Source organism: Erpetoichthys calabaricus, chromosome 15 (assembly GCF_900747795.2).
Source record: "Erpetoichthys calabaricus chromosome 15, fErpCal1.3, whole genome shotgun sequence".
NCBI classification, from domain to species: domain Eukaryota; kingdom Metazoa; phylum Chordata; class Cladistia; order Polypteriformes; family Polypteridae; genus Erpetoichthys; species Erpetoichthys calabaricus.
In genome coordinates this window covers 4,874,331-4,898,561 of record NC_041408.2, presented here as the reverse complement: position 1 = coordinate 4,898,561, position 24,231 = coordinate 4,874,331, and the positions used below count along the sequence as shown (strand labels likewise).

General features: G+C 42.5%; 1 protein-coding gene across 3 annotated transcripts in view; it reads right to left on the bottom strand.

Moving 5' to 3' along the window:
• pak5 (p21 protein (Cdc42/Rac)-activated kinase 5) overlaps positions 1-24,231 on the bottom strand; it is a 150,903-nt gene that overhangs the window by 11,733 nt on the left and 114,939 nt on the right. For all 3 annotated transcript variants that reach the window (XM_028820713.2, XM_028820714.2, XM_051919501.1), the window contains 2 exons: positions 19,621-20,115; positions 15,841-15,974 (listed from right to left, as the gene is read on the bottom strand). In XM_028820713.2, coding sequence (XP_028676546.1) covers positions 15,841-15,974; positions 19,621-20,115 — 629 coding nt within the window. The remainder of the gene's footprint in view (positions 1-15,840; positions 15,975-19,620; positions 20,116-24,231) is intronic.

Sequence of the window (24,231 nt, the reverse complement as noted above, 5' to 3'; positions counted from 1 at the left end):
GCCTCATGTATAAACGGTGCGTATGCACAAAAATGTTGCGTACTCCCGTTTTCACACTCAAATCAAAACCTAAACTTGGCATAAAGCCACGCACTTTTTCATGCTATCTCAAACCATGGCATACGCAAGTTCTCAGCTCGGTTTTGCAAATTGGCTGCACCCAGCTTCAAAGCAGTGCTACTGTTTCAGTGTAGTTTCCCTTTCTTTTTTAGATCCACATCCCTGACGCAACTTTATCAAATACACTGAAATTAACCACATATTGTTTATTAGTATAAGGCATCTGTTTGTAATTAACCTGTAACAATATAATGTTCCACGGAATGGCCAAACTCTTCCAAATACCATAGCTGCTTTAGCGTTGTTACTGTCACTGCATCTTCTTCTTCTTTCAGCTGCTCCCGTTAGGGGTCACCACAGCGGATCATCTTTTTCCATATTACTCTCACTGCACCACTCGAAGTATTTAACCCACTGTATCTGAGTGTGAATCACAGTTCTACAGCAGCTGATTGGAAAGAGAATTATCGGTATACAGCATCAAGCACACGCTGCCTCAGCCATGTGCACAGTCTATTTGAACTGCTCTCATACAGCAAACACTTCAGAGCCTTTCCTGTACGGACCTTGTGGTTCACAAACAGTTTCATCCCAAGAACTCTAAACGCACTCAATCAGTCCATCAAGTGCTTCTTGTAGAACTGTTTGTACTCATAAGTACTATTACCTCACTGTAAACTTGCGATACAGTTATAATATTTCACAACCTGAGCCACTTTATAAAGCGTGTATTTACATACGATACGATGACAATATCATTTTTAAGATGAAATGCAGCAAAATGTTTATTACATTAAACAGATAAAATGTTAACATCATTTAAATAATCTATATTGTTAATAATTAAACATGTGAGGACACGGTGTTGCAGCGCTAGCGATGAGCTGGCGCTCCGTTCACAGAGTGTTGCTGCTTCATGCTGTATTGTTGCTGGGTCTGGCATGATACTGGAAGGATAGATGGATGGAATAATTAAACATGGACTACGAAAATATTTCAATGTTTCTTAAAAGTTTTGAAGAATCTGCATTCTAAGCTTACAGATAGCTTAATGTCTATTACAGAGCTGATTGGGTACTTGGAGAAAGAAAAGTAAGGACAGGAATTGGGGGTTAGTACGTTTGAAAGAGACAGTACTTCTGTAATAAATTATTTCATCGAAGGTCGCGCATGGCGCAGCAAGCATCTTGTCTGAGCCAGGAACAATTATTGCGCCACCGTGTTCCCATGTTTAATAACATGCTTTAACTCCTATCATCATGAAAATTATATCAAGTATACATCTCAGTATTTAAATTATTTAGAGAGCTGTAATATCACGAATGTAATGGATTCTGTGTCCTGTCAGAGGAAGAGAAAGCCCATTTAAGAAGCACAGTGATTTCACACACATAGAGCACATAGAAGAACACATACAAAACAAAGCATTTAACGTGCTACTTTACTTATGATGGTATTTGAGAAACTAGTAAATTAAGCAATTTAAAGATGAAGTTTATGATGTTTTACTTTAATGACAAAATAAACTACGTTATTAAAGTGGAAATTTCAAGATTAAAGTTGACATTTTGAGCTTTTTCCCCACTGTGTCCCTAATTCTTTTCTTTTCTCTGTACCCTAATAAGCTTTTATATGACACTGAGATGGTGGGCTACGACTCGCCATTTCACGGCGACTTTGATAGCTGACAACTTCTTTTTATTTCGGGCACTGCGCGACTTTGTGAACTTGAGCTTTCTAGTTTCTCCGACACGCTATGTCACTCGATCAACTTCCTTTTGTTGATTATATCACTGTATAAACCAACAAATAGTACGTTTTTCTTTGCTTCCACTTGGTATCCGCTGAAATTCTTCTATTTCCCCCCGTGCTTTTACCATTGTCTTTTCACAGAAGGCTGAGCTTAAGGGCTATTTATATTGATTTGCATATTCAAAGAGGCGTAATTCTGGGAGGAGTTTGGGGGGTGGCAGCAGGCACGTGCATGTGTGTTACTTTTCACTCTGACCGGGATTTATGGAGTGGAAGAACGTGGAAGTGGGCGAACGCACAGATTTATGCATCTGGATTTTTTTGTGTGTACGTACATTTCTGCTTTTGTCCTTACACCATGTTATAGTGTGAATTCTATGCACGGTGTTATACATGAGGCTCCTGAAGATTTGTTTATGTACTGATCGATACAACACTAAGGAAGAGCTAAAAAGTAGAATTTCTTTTTTTTTTTTTACTTTTATTGAATTTATTAAAAACATGTAACATTCCATATGTTATATGGGCTGGAGACGGTGGCACAGGAGACAGAGCTGGAGGTGGCAGAGTTAAAGATGTTAAGATTTGCATTGGGTGTGACGAGGATGGACAGGATTAGAAATGAGGACATTAGAGGGTCAGCTCAGTTTGGACGAGTGAGAGACAAAGTCAGAGAGGTGAGATTGCGTTGGTTTGGACGTGCAGAGGAGAGATAAGGGGTATATTGGGAGAAGGGTGCTAAGGATAGAGCTGCCAGGGAAGAGGAACAGAGGAAGGACTAAGAGATGTTTGCTGCCCAGTAATAAAACTGAAAATTAGGTAGTGCCATGCCACCTTCTGATATAGGTCATTGTAGGGTCGCCCTTCGGAGGCGTGGATATTTCGAATCCCAAATAAATGAGGTTATGAATGAATATAATTTCTTAAAATAATGATTTGTTAATTTTTAAAGGGAATTTTTGAAAAGAAAACCGGAAGCTTAGAGAGGATATTTAATTTGACAGTGTTAATTCTCCCTGCTAAAGTAAGACAGAGGGTAGACCATCAATGCAAGTCGTCTTTAATTTTGTCCATGCAAACAGCAAAATTTTGTTGAAAAAGAGCAGAAATAAAAAGTAGAATTCCAACCATTTTTAAAACATGAATAGATTCTGTTAAAGATTGGAGCAATGGTTGCAAAATGGGCAGTGTGATAGAAATATCAAACTTTTCATTCAGGGGGATGCAATGGAGAGGATCTGACTTTACCTCATCCATCTGTGACATTCTTCGTGAATGTTAATATAAACACTTTGTCTGTTTTCAACATTTTAGAGGGGAGAGAGAAAGAGACAGAAAAGGGATTTGCATTCAGGCTTTGCCACCCACATACTTTGAAAAAGAAAAGCTCAGTTTAGTAGAAGTAGGAGTATAAAACAAAGGGCCGTGCCCAGCTGAGACAGAAGTGCCAGATGCTGTGCTAGAAGTGATCCAACCCTCTGTTATGCAGGACTGTTCATGAGATGCACTATTGCTTTACAAAAGGAATTAATATTACATACAGTAGACTAAAGGTAATGGAGGAGTGATATTAGAGAGATAAAGCAATGGTAACAAGAAAGAAAAGCAATGTCAAGCATACAGTGCTGGTTCAGTGCCATCCACTGTGTCACCCTGACCCCATTGTGGTCACAATTTAGTTCAGGTATCCAGCATATCCAACGTGACACTCACGAGATGAGGTAATCCAAGGGACTCCCCCTTAAATAAAAAGGCCATGGGAGGTCCCTCCGTAGTGATGTCATGTGGCCCCACCCTCCACGACTATTTTAAGAGGTCACATATTCAAAATAAAATTCAAAACGTAATAACAAAAAACATGAAAATGGACAAAATATACAAAATAATATCTAACAATACAGTGGAGCCCCCTTCCATAAGAACATCAGGACTCTGCTGTCTGGTGTCCTTTCTCTCTTTGGGAGAGGCTGTAGCCCACTAGGACCTGCTTCTGGCTCACTAGGTCTCAACCTTTTCGGAAATAAAAACTGCCCTAAGGTTGTCTGTTTCCGTCTTTTCTTCAACACAGTTCTGTAGTATGACATGACATTGTCATTAAGCAAGTTAATGCAACGATTAGCTTTTTCTCTGTCCGGGTGGGTTTTCTCTACAAATGTTTGTAGCTCGGTCCGTTTTTTCAGGATGTCCTTTATTTCAGACAAATCTTTTCTTTGTAAAATTGTCGAGATGGTGGATTTCGACATGCTGTACATGTTAACGATATCGGTCACACGAACACCATTCTCATATTTCTGCATAATTTCCTTCTTCGTTTCGATTGTGATCACTTTCTTTACCTTCGTTACGTTCTCTTCCTTCCTTAGCTTCTTTTCTAGCTTTTTTGGGGCTATTTTGATAGCAATTACCAAAATAAATTATATAAATCACTGCACTGACCGAAATTACTTCCACAAACACACGTATGTGGGCTCCGAATGATGCTTATGAACGCTCTCGGCTGTTTGTTTACAATCGCACAAGCAGATACATGTGACCGCATTCGGGTCGTAGCTCAAGACGTTGGTCGTAATTCAAAACTAAAATTTGTAACGGCCGACCCCTTACCCAGCTGGCAGGTACGCTACCAAGACCTGTGGCCTGGATAAATTACTGAGGCTAACCTACATATACCAAGCCGTACTTCTAACAAATAATATTTTCCCCTCAATCAACAGTGAATCACGAGCACACAAAAGCAGGTATGTCAAATAAGTGAATAAATATACTAAATGAAACACAATAATAAAACAATACTGCACATTCTCCATGTAGAATATATATATATATATATATAGATATGTATATACCTCCACCAAAGCAACAACGTGAAAACACCATATGTATACAATAACAGACCCTCCCTTGCCCCCCTTTAACGTATAACACACACAACACAAATAACAACAATGGATGAATACGGAAATGACAATGATCGTGAACTTGAGTCCAGGTATATTACTGTCCTGAATACGAATGACTAGTAAATTTGTCATTAGATACGTGGGTCTTCCCAGACTGTCTTAAGACTGCTGTAGTTAAACCCCTACTTAAGAAAAATAATCTCGACCCCTCTGCTCTTGAAAATTTTAGACCCATCTCTAACCTGCCTTTCTTAAGTAAAATTCTAGAGAAAGCAGTCATTATGCAGTTAAATGATCACCTCAATAAACATGCTATTCTTGATAAATTTCAGTCAGGTTTTAGAACAAATCACAGCACAGAAACTGCACTCGTTAAAGTAGTCAATGACTTGCAGGTAAATGCAGACAGAGGCCATTTATCTGTTCTCATCCTCTTAGATCTGAGTGCCGCATTTGACACCATTGATCATAATATTCTTAAGAATCGCCTTAGTCAATGGGTGGGCCTCTCTGGCAGGGTCTTAAATTGGTTTGAATCCTACCTGGCAGGGAGAAAATTCTGTGTTAGTTGTGGTAATTATAACTCAAAGACACATGATATCCTATATGGTGTTTCACAAGGCTCTATCCTGGGTCCACTGCTCTTTTCGATTTACATGCTTCCGTTAGGTCAGATTATCTCAGGACACAACGTGAGCTACCACAGCTATGCTGATGACACACAGCTGTATTTATCAATAGCACCTGATTACCCCGATTCTCTTGATTCACTAACACAATGTCTGACTTGTATTTCTGAATGGATGAATAGTAATTTTCTAAAGCTAAATAAAGAGAAAACTGAAATTTTAGTGATTGGCAATAATGGATACAATGAGGCTATTAGAAATAAACTGGATACATTAGGATTAAAAGTCAAGACGGAGGTAAAAAGCTTAGGGGTAACTGTTGACTGTAATCTGAATTTTAAATCGCATATTCATCAGACCACTAGGACACCATTTTTTCACTTAAGAAACATAGCAAAAGTTAGACCTCTTATATCATTGAAAGATGCTGAGAAATTAGTTCATGCGTTTGTTTTCAGTCGACTAGATTACTGTAACGCACTCCTCTCAGGACTACCCAAAAAAGACATCAATCGTTTGCAACTAGTGCAGAACGCAGCTGTTAGAATCCTAACTAGGAAAAGAAAATCCGAGCACATTTCTCCAGTTTTGATGTCACTACACTGGTTACCTGTGTCATTCAGGATTGACTTTAAAATTCTGCTTATGGTTTATAAAGCCTTAAACAATCTCGCCCCATCTTATATATCGGAATGTCTGACATCTTATATTCCAAATCGTAACCTTAGATCCTCAAATGAGTGGCTCCTTAGAATTCCAAGAGCAAAACTTAAAAGAAGTGGTGAGGCGGGCGGGCGGCCTTCTGCTGTTATGCACCTAAAACCTGGAATAGCCTGCCAGTAGGAATTCACCAGGCTGATATGGTGGAGCACTTCAAAAAACTGCTGAAAACACATTACTGTAACATGGTCTTCTCATAACTTCACTGTAATTTAATCCTGATACTCTGTATCCTTTTGGTGGTGGCTTGTGCTGGGTGGATTAAAAGCCAGAAGTCTGCATGACCATCATCATCAAGTCCTTCCATGAGAACCCTAATTACAAAGAGGACTATTTCATTTATGTTAGGTAGAATGCCCAGAGGGGGCTAGGGTGGTCTCGTGGCCTGCAGATTTTATTTTTTTCTCCAGCTGTCTGGAGTTTTTTTTTTTTTTTTTCTGTCCTCCCTGGCCATCGGACCTTACTCTTATTCTATGTTAACTATCCATCCATCCATTATCCAACCCGCTGAATCCGAACACAGGGTCATGGGGGTCTGCTGGAGCCAATCCCAGCCAACACAGGGCGCAAGGCAGGAACCATTCCTGGGCAGTGTGCCAACCCACCGCAGGACACACACAAACACACCCACACACCAAGCACACACCAGGGCCAATTTAGAATCGCCAATCCACCTCACCTGCATGTCTTTGGACTGTGGGAGGAAACCCACGCAGACACGGGGAGAACATGCAAACTCCACGCAGGGAGGACCCGGGAAGCGAACCCAGGTCCCCAGATCTCCCAACTGTGAGGCAGCAGCGCTACCCACTGCGCCACTGTGCCGCCTCTGTGTTAACTAATGTTGTCTTATTTTAATTTCTTACTTTGTCTTTTATTTTTCTTTTCTTCATTATGTAAAGCACTTTGAGCTACTTTTCTGTATGAGAATGTGCTATAGAAATAAATGTTGTTGTTGTTGTTGTTGATGACTGGTCAACAAAGAATGGATGAGCTTGAATCTCTTGGAAAAATGGAACAATCTCACCGTGTTTCCTCGGCATGTGGTGGATAATGAAGTCCAACCCCGGCGTCTCTGGCGATGATTGAACTGAAGTAAATCCGGCGGAATGAAAAACAAACTGGATACAAAAACGCAATGTGAAAAATGGGGGTTTGTTGTCGTTAATTGAAATCTCTGTCTTTCTCCTTCCTCCTTTCTGTTCCCTCCTGATCGTTTTAAATAGTAAAGAGTCGGATGTAATTGATTGTGAACAGGTGCTTTCCATCTTGGGGCTGCGGTGTCTCTCCCTCATCCGTCCCCTCTGTATTTACGGGGACAACATTCACTGACGCTCACATTATAAACAGCAAACGGGACGATGGAAACAAAACACACTCAGCACAAACATTGCAAACACTATTACTATGTAGCCCCACTACAAATTTTGGTTGTAAACCAAGTTGTTCGCATGTCAGGCCAGTCGTATATCGAAGGTCGACTGTACATACAAATAGCGCATTTACATGAGCAAATGTTATGAAACATCTATTAACCATTTATAAACATTTTGTTAACTATGCTATTAACAATTAACTTTCATCATAAAAAATGTCATTTTAATTTTTCATTTTTTTTTTACATGTGCTTGGAAAGTGTTATATATTTCACAGCATGTAGCCTGCAAATACCAACTTTTATTAAATGCCTCAACTCAAGTGTTACTACAAGGGATCCTACTCTGTTGGGCCCTTCACCTGAACATCGCTCCAGAGGGCTCTTGGCAATGGCTGGCCCTGCACTCTGATCCCCAAAAGTCATGCGAAAAGACAATTTCCCACACAGGGATTAAAAAAGTACATCAAATCCAAAATATAAAAAATGAATAAATAAAAATAAAGCAAAATAAACATCTGTTAAGTCCTGCAAATGCTTCAAGTGGGCTGAGATTCACTGGTGCAGCTGACTTGCTCTTTGGTGTATCGGAGCCTTTTTCTCATGCCAGCAGTGTTTGTGTTATTGAAGTTTAATTGTTTTTTTGTTTTTTGTGGTCCTCCTCACATTGTTTCAGACAGTTGTCACGTACGTGTGCACAGGGGACACCTTAAGGGCTCTGGCGATTGTAAATTACCCGCCGCTCCAGGGGTTGGCACTGTCTTCTAATGTCTGCTCTCTCCCTCCCTCTGCAGACCTGATGATTGACAGCTGTGACATCTCTGACATCACTTCCAGGGGTCTGGACCCACCTATAACTGCCAGAAGGACATATAACTGGAAGTTCGGCCATTTTGAGATCAGTTCACTGTGGAACTCCCATCTGAAAAGTCATTCTTTACAATTATTACTCGTTTTCTGCTTTTTCAATTACATGGGGTCACCGGGTGGTGTGCCAACTCTTTATTGTTGTCCGTCTAATCTTATATATAAATCTCTACGCGTGGAGGTGTCTGTGTGTGTGTGTGTGTGGGCGAGGCTACAGCATGAAAGAGCTGGCAAGGCGGCCCCAAGTTCACGAGTCGGAAGAAGAAAGACGGACGGGGCTACAGCATGAAGCTGAGAGAAAGCCAAAATAAATCCGCAGAGGAAAGACAAACTCGCTTAGCCGCTGATTGACAAGGGGGGCGAGCACGTCCGCAAAACGAAACCACCGACTCTGCATTTCAGTTTTGTTCTGACGATTTCAATAGTTTCTAGGAGCGCAGGCTTTTTACAGCTACAGCTAGTCTCTTATATAATTCACATGTCTTTTCCGGTTTTTTGGCAGAGTTGAAGATTTCATTTCTGCCGTTAATGTTGGCGTGACATTCTTGTTTAAAAGTTGCAAACTTTTGCTCTTCCACAGCCCTGTTCTTAACCGTAACTCTCCCACTATGCTAATCTTATGGCTAAGAACAGATTTACTCTCCCCTAACCCTGTTCTTATCTGTAGTGTAACTGGGCATTTTGTGACTGGCGTTGTGGGCATTATGTAATGTGGGTGTTGGCATTAAGTGACTGACTTCCTTTGGTATTATGGGCTGCAATTAAAAACTTCAGAAAACACATTTGTTTTGCCCTTTCACATTTCTGTAAAAGGAATTGGTGGTGGATTTGAATGTGTCTTTAACCTGCCAGCTAGCAGGGTAGCTTACAGTGATGGTGACAGCAACATTGTCATTTGTTATTTTAAACTTTGCAGCTCCATAAACTGTAATCATGCAAATTTCTATTTAGGCGCTGTGGGATATGGCCAGCCGTTCATCCCGGCCAATACCCCCAGGCCGCCAAATGGAGCCCTCCCTGTAGCGTGGAGGTGCCCCAAAGACCAGCAGGGAACCCTGGACAATGGAGTTTCTATTCCCAACCCTGCTGGATACCGTGGGGGCCACCAGAGGACGCTGCAGGGAGGCTCAAGGACTTGTATTTTCCCTATAACCCGGAAGTACGTCTTAGTCACAGCGACAGAGGAAATGACATACTTCCGGGATGAAGAAGGAGAGTTTTCATCTGACCCGGAAGTGCTAAGAAGTCACATGGACAGGGGTTCAGGAGCATTTCTGGGTCAAGGACTATAAAAGGACTGTGGGAAATCCCAGACGTTGAGCTGAGCTGGGTGGAAGGGTGGCAACGCGTCTGGGAGTGGAGGATTGTGATTAGTGTAGTGATTGGTTTATTGTATATGAGTATAGTGGAGTGGAGGGTGCTTGGTGCACATTATTATTATAAATTAAACAGTAATTGGACTTTTATCTGGTGTCTGGCGTCTGGAACAAGGGTTCAAGGGATCGATAGCACACACACCCCCCCCCCCCCCACCATCTGTTACGGCGCATTAACTAAATTTACTAGGTGAATATCATGAAAAATTCAATGACATTTAGCTGATGATTATCTCTAACATTTACCCACAGTTCCTCTCTGCTCTAATGATAATGTATGCAAATAATGCAATATTGTTATCCAATGAATGCTTGGAGAACTTTTTTTAGCTGGTGCAGGCATTGGAGTGAACGTGAAGAGTGTAATCTTCAAGTCAGTGATGGCGCTGAACAACCGAGAATGAAACCTGCGGAGTATTGATACGTTTTAATGTGAGCCCACTTGAGTGAAGTCCATCTTGAGCAGCGCATTTGAAGTCTACAATTGTAGTCCTGTTTAATTTTACTCTGCCACGTCTGTGTCTCCTATTCCTACACCAGTTTGAGGATTATTTCTATTATTATTGCTGGCTCTGATTTGTCCAGGGTCGTTTCCTGCATTGTACCCAATAAGACCACGACAACACTGAGGTCCCCCCATGACCCAACAGAGAGAACCTGAATTCAGAGGATGTTCAAATATTTTCTTTAGCTTTAATATTTCTCACAGATATTAGCAAGGCCTGCAATACTTGAGAGGGTGTACTCTACGAGGAAAATACAGTAATTACTATTTCACTATTTGCCATTTTGAAAGATACACAAGACAAATCACAGTAATTAAGCGGGCTGACTAACTGTACTCAGGGTGGGGGGGGGGGGGGGGGGGGGGACGAAGGCAGCAGCTTAAAATAAAATTTTTAACGACAAGCTCTGCTGACGGCTAATCATTCATGCCTGCTCGGTTATCTCAATGAACGCGGAGAGGCTTGATTTTGGACAAATGAGAACACACAGCAAGCAGTAGGGGGCGCACTACAGCCAATGCCCTGCCAGTGAGGTAAGGCCAATCAAATGCTGTTTTTAGGAACTGTAAATTGTGCAAGGTGTGAAGGACGACTGGATTGGCTCGGGGTAAAGCCCATTCCCTGTCTTAGCCAGGAGGCTGACGTGACACATTGCAATGGACGGACTGGCCTCCTGGTGGGGAGGGACAGATCAGAACAATGGAAGGACCATATCAGGACTGTATGCTCCCCCGATAGACTAGGTGGCAGCTGTCCTGGACCGGTGCACCCATGCACAAACCTGCAGGGCATACTGGGATCTGTAGTCCGGTTGAGCCACCCTGCTGGGTTCCATGGGTGCCACCATGGGGAGCACCACCCTTACTTTAGGAGGCTTACGCTTGACCCGGAAGTGGTTCATTCCAAGAAATGTCTTGGCAGCAGACAGATAAAAAAAGGCCACCTTACCTCACTCGGGGATTCCGAATTGGGAGAGGAGGAGGACGACACTCACCTGGGGAGGACTGGAGGAAGGAGAAGAGAAATAATTGCATTGTGTTTATTGGAGGAAGACTGTGCAAAGGTACTGTGGTTAATTAAATAAGCCCATCTGAACCCGGGACCTGTGTGTGGTCAGTTATGTCTGGTGTTTGGGGCTTCAAGACACACCCTAGTGGTCACAATGGATAGGATACACAAAGGTGACAACACACCGAGGAAATGAAGATTTATGGTTTGATATACTTTGTTAATCCCCGATTGGAAATTGCCTTTTCTCATGACCTTTGGGGGTCAGGGTGCAGGGTCAGCCATTGCATGGCTGAGGAACGAGAACTTCAGTTACCCGCTAATACACAAAGGAGGCGAGCACATTGGCAAAACGAAACCTCCAAAGAGAGAGAAACTCGCTTAGCCACTGATAGACAACATGGCGAGTACATCGGTAAAACGATAATCTCTGAGGAGAGAGAAACTTGCTTAGCTGCTGATAGACAAGCGAGGCTAGCAAACCGGCAAAAAAAACTGACGAGGAATGAAAACCTCGCTTAGCTGCTAATGCACAACCGATGCGATTAATTGATTGAAATGCCAGAATCCATGGTTTATAGGAGCCCAGGCTTTTTACAGCACGGCCTTACACAGCTAGTCTTGTCTAAGCCCATAAAAGAGGAAGTGTTAGTGGAGACAGAAGGCCGTTGTACAAAGAGACGATTTTCCTGCACTCAGAAGAGAAGACGGACACTTTTTCCTGTCTAACCAAATGGAAAAGTCTAGACTTTCAAGAGCAAAATGTATACCGTTAGACTTAGCGATTCACGGGATTACAATTCGCGGATCCGCCTATGCGCAGGTTTGTCACCAATAATTAAATGGAAATAATTTTGCGAGTTTTACGACTTCAAACCGCAGATGACACGTGTAGGCTAGAAAACGTAAAGAAACCCGACAAGGTCTAGTAAGTCATAAATCCATAAAGTATATGTAGCATTAATCATTTGTATCATTTTCTTGCCCTTTGCTATCACAATCATTGCCCCAGTTCTCCTCCGGGTTTTTTACACTGATCTTGAGATGACTTCTGGGGTCAGAGATGATCCTACTTCTTGTTGAAGGGTCCCCAATTGTGAAGTCGCCAGCGTATCCAAACTTGTCAAACTTCACTGTTAACAATTACAAAACTTCCCTCTCTCTTTCACTCAAGCTCATTTCCAGCTCCACAGGTATCTGTGGGCATGCGCTCTCACGTTCACAACACATTTGACATGAAGACATTTTTCATTGTTAACAATCCAATAACTCAGGGGTCTCCAACCCCTGGTCCACAGCCCAGTAGCAGGCTGCAGGCATCTGACAGCAGGGCCGCGAGAGAACTGCCAGCAACGGAGACTCACTCAGTGAAGGGCTACAGCAAAATGGCTGCCCCCTTCACTGAGGACACTTTTCAGAATGCTAGGCGGGTGGGGCTTTGCAGTGGCACAGAGAGAGGAGAGAGACTGAGCTAAGGAGAGATACGAGCGCATACTACAGGTAAATTCCGTTACAACAAATATCTTTACAATTAAATTTTCATTACAATGAAATATTTTTATGGTCCCGACAGTTTCCCCATATGACACAAATCTATAGAAATCTCGTTACTATGAAGCACATTCAGCAGATACTTCCATTACAATGAAGTGCCCAAAGACCTTGAAATGCTTGAATGAATCACCCGCAGAGCAGTTAGTTCGGTGGTCGCAGCTCAGTTGTGCACAACGATCTCTGAACAGAAACATTGTAAAAAATAATTTCTTTCTTCGAACTTTCCTCGTACTGTTTTGTTGCTGTTTTTGTTTTTCGGTGGTGTTTTCAGTGATACCTTTTGCTCGTCAACATTTGAAAAACATCCATTGGAATTTAACTCATTGTCACCCTCCTATAGAAACGGCAGACACGAAAAAACGATAACAGTTCATATTAGAAAAAAAAACTTTACATTTTTGCAGCAAAAAGGAAAAAGACGTTGCCAGTGAATTTGGAATTTCGCCATCGACACTGTCAACTTTCTTGAAAGACTGAGCAAAATAAAGAAATCTCGGGTTGCAAAACGTATGGGAACTGCTGTATTTGAAGACGGCGAAAAAGCCGTTTTCTGTGGTTCCGTGACGCTCGTTCAAGAAACATTCCTATTAATGCAGCACTCATTCAAGAAAATGTGAGGTTTCTAAACTCTCTTGGGGCCTCCCCCAAGTGGACGACACGCCGAACAGCATCCCGAAGTGCGATCGCCGCGTCTGTGGAAGACTGTTTATCCGTTGCCGGGGCAACAGTAGGCTCACAGCTCTGCTGCGGCTCTGCACCGAAGCAAACAGAAAAGATCTCGATGGGTGATGCAAGGCACATTGGAAATGCAGGAAACAGGATTACTTGCCCACTAACACGGTCACGACCCTGTCTGACTGCTGTGTCTGTGTATAGGAGAGCAGCAGATCACGCTACGATAAATAACCGTGCTGTTCCTGTTTCAAGCTGAATATAAACTGTTTTTGGCTAATGTACTGAGACTAAGCCTCGTGTTTGGGGTGTAAGACAGGGACTTATAGCGTGACCCCGATCTTTTAGGATTTGCTTCTGTGGCGCTTCACGGCACCGCTGTGAGCCCGCTGTTGCGGACAAACAATCTTCCACAGACGGGGCAATCGCGCTTCGGGAAGCACTTCAGCGTGACGTTCCCGTTTTGGGGGATCCCAAAAGAGTTCAGAAACCACACAATATGAAGAAGAAGAAAAGGATGATTCAGCTTCTGATTGGTAACTGAGCCACCCACAACATGCTTCCGCAGTTAGGTAATGTTCACGTTGAATTCCTCCCACCCAATTGCATGGCAGTGCTTCAGCCATTGGGTTTGGGTATCATTTGCAACCCTGAAAGTGTATTATCGCAAGCAGGCCCGGTCTTAGGTATTATGGGGCCCTAGGCGAAAAGGGGGTCCAGAGCCCCCCTGGAAGCTCTGTGAGATGCGTGAAAATTAGACCAAGGAGTCGATCCGGGGCCCCCCGGACGCCAGGGCCCTAGGCGGTCGCCTACTTCGCCTATGCCTAAGGCCGGGCCTGATTGGGACAAATAATGCTGTAGTATATTTAAGTATATATGACAATTGCTCACTCGGACAATTTGTTTTGGGGGCCCCCAAGAAGGCGGGGGCCCTAAGCTATAGCTTGTGTAGCTTATACGTAAATCCTGCACTGATCGCAAGGAAATGCTGAGAAAAATTCTCGTCAGCATAACTTGTAGACAGGAGGAGATTAAAATTAACGTGAAAGAAGCTATTGAAACATCTGGACGCAAGTTTAAGAAAGCACCATAGTGACAAATACTGAATCTCATTACAACAAAATATTTTTTAAGTCCCTGGCAGTTCGTTGTAACTGAGTTTTACCCGTAGTTGCACTACAGGCATACAGGCACTATTGGGCACCCCACCTTTACCCACCCTGCAGACTCAGTATCCCACCAGGCTGGAGGAGGCAGCAGTGGAGCAGCAGCATGTGTGGCAGAGGCAGAAGATACCCGGAGGAAGGGAGATGGGGCACCTGGTTGGTGGTGACAGCAGGAAGGGAAGCAGTTAGCAGCTGCAGATACCATCTTGAAGGAAGCAGCCGGCGTGTGTGGAGCTGTGACGGGTTGTGCGTAAAGGCACAGGGGCAGAGTTTGGGCAGTGAGCACACTCGTCTTCTCTTATACGCAGAAGTGAGATGGCTTTCTAACGGCAGATCACTGACCAGAGTTTTTTGAGTTACGAGAGCTGCTCCAGAGATTTGTTTCAGAAAAACACTCACCACTAGCAGCACATTTTAGCGATGCAGAATGGGTCACAAAACTTGCCCACTTGTGTGACATATTGAGCCTGCTCAATGAACTTAATCTGTCACTTCAGGGAAGAATGACCACTGTGTTCAAGCTGGCAGATGAGGTGGCTGCATTCAAAGCCAAACTTGATTTATGGGGCCGACGAGTGGACATTGGGATTTTTGATACGATTCAAACGTTAGCAGAGGTTGTTAAAGATACCAAGCCAGGGCCTACTTTCTCCCAGCTGGTGTCTGATCACCTATCTCAGCTTTCAACAGAGTTTGAGCATTGTTTCCCAACTACAAAAGACCCCCGAAATGGGGAGGAATGGATCCATGACCCATTTGTGAATAAGCCAGGTGAATCAACTTTGTCTGTGCTTGAAGAGGATCAACTGCTTGAGGTTGCAAATGTTGGTGGCATTAAAAGTATGTTTGAGACAACTTCAAATCCCCATACGTTTTGGATTAAAGTCAAGGCGGAATATCCTGAGGTTGCCACAAAAGCACTGAAAAGTTTACTTCCATTTCCAACATCCTATCTTTGTGAGGTAGCATTTTTCTTCAGTGACTAGAACATAAGCAACACACTTCGCTTGTCACTGTCTTCCATCGTCCCAAGATGGGATCATCTGGTTGCAGGAAAACAAGTTCAGGGCTCCCACTGATTCTACATTATGATAAATTGTATAATTTCTATTACGATAGAAATGTAATGTATATTGTGTATAAAACTGCCGTACGAACCCACCCCAAATTCCCTGGAAAAATTTGCTTTTATAAAAGCGGTCCTTGGTGTCAAAAAGGTTGGGGACCACTGCAATAACTGACAGGGTGTGCTTACCTGGTGTGAGTTACGATATCTGTCAAAGCACCTCCTTCTAAAAATTCCATCACAACCCATAGCTCATCTCCAACCAGATAGCTGTTGTACATGTCCACGACGTTCTCATGGTGGTAATCTCTCATGATCACTACCTGCAAGTGAAAGCACCACAGAACTGAACACAGTGGAGAAAGGAGTGAGAGACATGAAATGCAACTGAAACCAACGTGTCCATCAGCGACCTGGGGACGCACAAGTTACTTTATATATAAGATCGGACATTTAATGTCCAAAGTCCAGGCAGGTGCCCGTTTCTTCTTTAGGCTCTTATAAATGTGTAGATGTCCATCAGAGGCAAAAGAATTTTGTGAGTTTCGATATCATCAGATCCATTTTATCCTTGCTTAATCTAATCTAATCTAAGGGTCATAACATACAGCAGGACCTCCTGTGAGGTCCGACACGTTCATCTTTATGTTAATATCAAATTTACAGACAATTGTCGAGCTTACAACTACAGTCATATGAAAAAGTTTGGGAACCCCTCTTAATTCTTTGGATTTTTGTTTCTCATTGGCTGAGCTTTCAAAGTAGCAACTTCCTTTTAATATCTGACATGCCTTATGGTAACAGTAGGATTTCAGAAGTGACATTAAGTTTATTGGATTAACAGAAAATATGCAATATGCATCATAACAAAATTAGACCGGTGCATAAATGTGGGCACCCCAACAGAGATATGACACCAATACTTAGTTGAGCCTCCTTTTGTCCTCTAGACGCTGTCCTCCTATAGCCTCTGATGAGTGTCTGATTCTGGATGGAGGTATTGTTGACCATTCTTCATACAAAATCTCTCCAGTTCAGTTCAATTTGATGGACAGCCTGCTTCAAATCATCCCACAGATTTTCGATGATATTCAAGTCAGGGGACTGTGACGGCCATTCCAGAACATTCTACTTCTCCCACTGCATGAATGCCTTTGTGTTTTGGGTCATTGTCTTGTTGGAATATCCAACCCCTGCGTAACTTCAACTTTGTAACTGATGCTTGAACATTATCCTGAAGAATTTGTTGATATTGGGTTGAATTCATCTGGCCCTCGACTTTAATAAGGGCCCCAGTCCCTGAACTAGCCACACAGCCCACCCCACAGCATGATGGAACCTCCACCAAATTTGACAGTAGGTAGCAGGTGTTTTTCTTGGAATGCGGTGTTCTTCTTCCGCCATGCAAAGCTTTTTTTGTTCTGACCAAATAACTCCATTTGTTGTTCATCAGTCGAAAGCACTTTGTTCTCAAATGAATCTGACTTGTCTAAATGAGCATTGGCATACAACAAGCGACTCTGTTTGTGACGTGAGTGCAGAAAGGGCTTCTTTCTCATCACCCTGCCATACAGACGTTCTTTTTTGCAAATTGCACTGAATTGTAGAATGATGTACAGATACGCCATCTGCAGCAAGATGTTCTTGCAGGTCTTTGGAGGTGATCTGTGGGTTGTCTGTCACCATTCTCACAATCCTTCCCATATGCCGCTCCTGTATTTGTCTTGGCCTGCCAGACCTGCTGGGTTTAACAGCAACTGTGCCCGTGGCCTTCCATTTCCTGATTCCATTCCTTACAGTTACAGAAACTGACAGTTTAAACCTCTGAGATGGCTTTGTGTAGCCTTCCCCTAAACCAGTAGACTCAACAATCTTTGTTTTCAGGTCTTTGGAGAGTTGCTTTGAGGATCCCATGCTGTCACTCTTCAGAGGAGAGTCAAAGGGAAGGAAGCACAACTTGTAATTGACCACCTTAAATACCTTTATATCTCATGATGGGACACACCGGTCTATGAAGTTTAAGGCTTGACAAGCTCATCAACCAATCAGCACTGAGCAGTGACAGGCATTCAAATCAGCACAGTGACAAGGGGACCCACATTTGTGCACAGGCAGTCTGTCACATTTGATTTCATTTCATACAACTAAATACTGCGTCTCTAAAAATCTTTGTTCGTAAAACACCGCAGTACTCAGATGTTCCTAGGAAATGAAAGACATACCACTGTTAGCTTTATTGTTGAAAGGAGAGTCAATTATTATGCAGGCTGAGAGGGGCTCCCAAACTTTTTCATATGACTGTATCACAATCTATGAGGTGTAATGCACACAGAAGAACATTAGAAAAAATTGGACAAGAGCAAGCCATTCAGACCAACAAAGCTCGCCAAGTGGGGTTTTGCAGGTCCTGAAAGTCCTCCTGTCTACTACACGACTTGATAACTTATGTCTGTTTCAACAAGAAGACAGTTGGAAACTTCTTAAGGGTAAATTGTGCACAAAATTGGGAAGTTTTTCTTCACACACAGAAAACCGTAGACACTTGGAATAAGCGACCAAGTAGTGTGGTGGACAGTAGGACTTTAGGGACTTTCAAAACTCGACTTGACGTTATTTTAGAAGAATTAAGTGGCTAGGCCTGTCGAGATTTGTGGGGCTGAATGGCCTATTCTCAAACATTAGAACAACTCTAGAACATTTAAATATTTTTAGAACATTAGGACAACTTTAGAACTCTCTAACATTAGAATATTAGAACATTTGAACATTAGAACAGCGGTTCTCAAACTGTGGGGTAACAAAAAAGGAGGCGCGAATGTTGCCATATGTGGCGTAATTTCACTATTCGTAGGGAAATTTTAAACTTGTAGCGGTGTATCGGCAGCAAAAAATATAGGAATAAATTTTATTAGGGTTTCAAAAAAACATTAGGGGGGTGCACGATTAAAACTGTTATGAAAACTCGGGTCACAAATACTTAAAGGTTGAGAAACGCTGCATTACAAGATTTAGACGAGAACCGGTGATCCACCCCAACAAAGCTCACCAGTCCTATTCACTTAATTCTTCTAAAATAACGTCAAGTCGAGTTTTGAAGGTCTGATAAGTTATCAAGTAGTGTGGTAGACAGGAGGACTTTTGGAGCCTTCAAAACTCAATGTCATGTTGTTTTGCGGGAATTAAGGACTTGTTGTTGTCGAATGTTTTCTATCGTGTACGTTACACCTCTTAGACTGTGACAGTTAGATTGTCCTAATATTCTGAAGACTCTCTGGATGTGGATAGTTACAAGTCCACCTCGACTCCAAAATCCTTCTCACATGTAGGTAAAAACAACTGCTTAGGAACTGCCAGGAAACGCCAAAGGATGTTTGCACCAAACAAAATCAAAAAGTCAGGAGGCAGGCCAGCGTTCAAAAACACAAAAGCATACATCAAAAATACAAAACCAGGACACTGTAGTCAAAATAATTATTGCTAAGTTTCTACCACTTGCTCATACTGTGTCATGTAAACAAAGAATGAGACGGGAAATGAAGAATAAACTTCCTCAAAATGAATCGAAATGATACAAAAACCTTCAAAACAGAATCTGAAGAGTACAAAACCATAAAGTAACTCAAATTAAATTTATGAAATGTAAAAATTACTACAAAAGCCTTCCATTAAACACAATAGGGGAACGGGAAAAATGTATTTGCAGGCAAAAAAATGAGCAAACTGGTCTCAATTCGTAACAAAACCACTGAAAAGCCAATTCAGTAAAAGACGTCCCTGGGGTTTTCTAATGAAACAGGGCACAAACGAGGTGAGGTGGCATTCCTGCCTACTACACCATCGCGGCTACCTTTCTTAACTTCAGTTATCATTCTTTCTTTACTATTTGGTACCGAGGAATAAAAAAGAATTATAAACTCGAGGGAAGAGTAAAGGGTGAAATTCAAGAAATGACTACAAAGAAGGGCACACCTCGTTAAAAAGCAGTTCTCTCCGTTGCTGCTTCCGGAGGTCCATTTTCTTCACCGCAACTTGCTTTCCCGTGTGCTTTTCGGTGGCGATACATACGATGCCAGTGGAGCCTTCTCCGATCTTGATGAAGTTGTCGAGATACTCTCGAGGGTCCCCAGGATTAACTACCAGCTGAAGGGCTGCCCTGAACTGTTCGTGAGATACCCGGGAGGGCTGCTGATCTGAAGAAGATCCCCAGCTGGGTGGAGGATACGAACCAGGCGGAATGTACGGGGAGGAGGGCTGGGAATAAGCTCCGTGGCCGCTATACTGTGGACTGGGCTGGGCAGAGGAAGTGTGATACGGAGAAGGCTTATGATAAGTCGAGGGATGGTGATAACTGCTTGGGTAGCCAGTCTTGGTCTGAGTCTGAGGTAGTTTCATTGGGCCCCTTGGGTAGGTCTCTGCTCCAGGCAACTGCGGGCTTATGTCCCTCTGTGCTCTCTCGTAATCTGTCTGAAACATAAGACAAATAGAGGCATGTCAGTCCGTGAATTCGTTATGCACATATGATACACTACGTACCTCTCTCTCTCCCTGCAAACTCTCAGTCGCTCGCGGCACTTCACAACGAATCGCTCTTCATAGCCGCATCCCTGCTGCGCCGTACCAATACAGCACATGGAAGCGACAAGGCTGGAGTTGGGGGTATGGAGAGTTCTCCTCCCGTGGAGTCCCAAACGTGCCTCCACATCACTCTTTTTGGCACATCACAAATTTCGCATTACATTCCTGGTGTGCGGTGGGAACGCGACACGGGATAAGGGCCCGGGGCTCCACGTCGTAAAGGACCTCATTGGTTCCTGAGCACACCTAATAAATCCTGAAGACTACTGAGGGTGTGAACGCTCTTTATATTGGCACTGGGGGTCGGAATTTGAGTTCAGAGTCATACTGGGAGGCTCTTGGTAAAGTGGTACCGGTATAAAAAAGGAAGGGGAGGTCAAATATTCATTCAAACGTTTGTTTCATCAGCTAAATAATAAAAGCCTGTTTGTGTGTGTGTACAATATCCTACATCATAACTGTACAAATGCTAAACGTAATTAGAAGAATCGAATGCTGCCATTCCATCTCTACAGTGACACTGAGCAATAAAAACGGCCTTGTTTCTGGGAGTCATCCAGATTTTGATAGATTATAAAAAGTGAAATCGAGTCGCGGCACGAAATTAAATTACTTCTGCCACACCTCCATAACACAAATTCCTTGTGACAGAACATGCAAAGTCTCCTAAATAGCCGACGATCGGGCTCGAGGAGTCCCCAAGGAGAACTGCAGGCTTAGCTCCTCGGTGTTTGAGGGCTGTAAATAAATTACTGCCGTGGATTCCTTTAATCAATCAATTTCACTAGTGGTGCTTGGGGATGGACAGGGCATAAACTCCACACTGCTATCAATTGTGAGCACTGGCACTGGCTGTCAGCCAGCAGTCCCCTGATCCATGTTAGTTAAATGCACATTAATCTGAATTTGGCAGTGTAATCAAGAATCCAACTGAGCTGTGAAATTGAATTCTGCAGTGGAACATCATTTGGCCATTTTATGCTAAGACGGCAAAAAAAAAGAAGGGGGCTGCAACATCAATTTGTCACTATAATCTGCAGTAGAACACATTGTGTCGCCGAGTCCTCTGCTGTCGACAATGCCTGAGAGCTTCCCATCCATAAAGGGGCTTTCTTTCTAAAGAATAAGAAAGGCACAATTGTGTGAGAACAGATTTTTGGTGTGCTGGCTTCTATAAAGAAGGGCTTAAAATCAGCCAGTGAGCCCATGAGAAAGCTGCTGATGTGCCTCACCAGAAAACACTCGCCAATCATAAGCTAAAGAAAGGAGCACACTATTGCAAAAAAGAAAAAGAAAAGATGTGTATTATTAATAGATCATCATCCTCCTGAACACACTGTCTCCATTACAGAATCACAGGGCCAGAGCTAATCCTGGCAGTACTGGGGCATCAAAAGAGAACAGGCTCTGGTCCAAGAAAGTGCAGTCCATCCCACATCGAGGTGCCAGTTAAACTAACATGCCAGCCTTTAGCAGGTTGGTAGAAACAGAAGTGTGAAGAGAAACCCCAGAACATGAAAAAGTCACACAGAGAGAAAGGACACCACAGAGTCGGTGTGTCTGGTGATGTGAGGGAGCAGATAATCAGGACATCTCTCCCACCAAGCTGCACAGATGACCTCCTCCATGCATTTTCAAACCCTCATCATACATTTAAGGATTGTCAGCTGATCCTGGCAGGATCGGGAGTGAGGCAGGGACCAAACGCCAGGCGAGGTGCCAGTCCAATGCAGGGGACAGTCACCCATGCTTACTCCCACAGGCCTTGGGATTAATAAAGTATCTATCTATCTATCTATCTATCTATCTATCTATCTATCTATCTATCTATCTATCTATCTATCTATCTATCTATCTATCTATCTATCTAATCCTGCCAACTACGCTATCTATCTATCTATCTATCTATCTATCTATCTATCTATCTATCTATCTATCTATCTATCTATCTATCTATCTAATCCTGCCAACTACGCTATCTATCTATCTATCTATCTATCTATCTATCTATCTATCTATCTATCTATCTATCTATCTATCTATCTATTCCTGCCAACTACGCTATCTATCTATCTATCTATCTATCTATCTATCTATCTATCTATCTATCTATCTATCTATCTATCTATCTATCTATCTATCTATCTATCTATCTATCTATCTATCTATCTATCTATCTAGTGTAGAGTTGCCAATACAATGATGAAAAAAAAAACACAGACCCCCACCAAAAATCCTGGACTGGACTGACATGGAGAGAACATGCAGACTCCACACAGACAGCACTTCAGTCAAGATCTGAGCCGAGCGGGACTAAATATCATACTACTATGTCTTCTTGCTATTATTATATTATATTATATTATATTATATTATATTATATTATATTATATTATATTATATTATATTATATTATATTATATTATATTATATTATATTATATTATATTATATTATATTATAGGGTGGCACGGTGGTGCAGTGCGCTGCTGCCTCGCAGTTAGGAGACCAGGGTTCGCTTTCCGGGTCCTCCCTGTGTGGAGTTTGCATGTTCTCCCCATGTCTGCGTGGGTTTCCTCCCACAGTCCAAAGACATGCAGGTTAGGTGCATTGGTGATCTTAAATTGGTCCTAGTGTGTGCTTGGTGTGTGTGTGTGTGTGCCCTGCGGTGGGCTGGCGTCCTGCCTGGGGTTTCTTTCCTGCCTTGTGCCCTGTGTTGACTGGGATTGGCTCCAGCAGACCCCCGTAACCCTGTAGTTAGGATATAGCGGGTTGGATGATGGATGTATATTATATTATATTATATTATATTATATTATATTATATTATATTATATTATATTATATTATATTATATTATATTATATTATATTCTTTGTGCACTGCTGCCTTCCAACAAGGAGGTCAGTGTTCATGTCCCAAGATCTCCCTGTGTGGAATTTGAATGCTCTCTTCATGTATGTGTGGGTTTCCTCCTTACTCCTTAGTGTGAGGCATGAGAGTTACAGCTTTTCCACCATGCTGCCCATTATATTATATTATATTATATTATATTATATTATATTATATTATATTATATTATATTATATTATATTATATTATATTATATTATATTAACGTCTACATGTGGAAGTGTGTCTGTCTATCTGTCCGGCCCAGAAGTGAGAGGTGGAGTCGGGCTAAGGGCTTCACTTCCGAGGATACACAAACAAAGCCAACACGTCGGCAAAATGAAACCTCCGAACAAAGAGTCACTCGCTTAGCCGCTAATACAGAAGCGAGGCAAGCACATCAGCAAAACGGTATCCCCTTTTACTTTTCCTCCCGCCGCTAATGCACAAGCGAGGCGAGCACGTCGGCAAAACGAATCCTCCTAGGAGGGAGATGCCCAAAGGAGTTCCTTTCAATTACCTGACATCTCTACATTTCAGTTTTTTTTTCTGACTATTTTAATAGTTTCTAGGACCCCTGGCTTTTTACAGCATGGGCTCACACAGCTAGTATATTATATTATGCTAGATGAGCTACTTGACTAAGATGGGTTAAAATCTAACTAATCAATGTTGACCTCAAAATTAATGCTTGCAGTGCACCATCTGATGGAATTTGTTTTGTAATGCATGTAGTAATAAAATGCATTAAATTTGTCATTCCAACAGATGGTGCATCACAAATATCCGCAGAAATAAATTGCATTATTACAAATGTTTGGGATGCGTCATCTGTTGGAAAGACAAGGACACAGTAACCAGAAAGACACACAGATACACAGACACCTGTCCTTTTATTATGGTGGGTTGTCATATTAAAGCAGTGTTAGCACTGCCGCCTCACAACCCTAGAACAAAGGGTTCAGATTTAGCCCAGTTATTCCCATCTGGAGTTTGCTTGTTTGCCCACGTGGGAATAATTTTTTTGTGTACCCTGTGTTGGCTGGGATTGGCTCCAGCAGACCCCCGTGACCCTGTGTTAGGATATAGCGGGTTGGATAATGGATGGATGAGTGG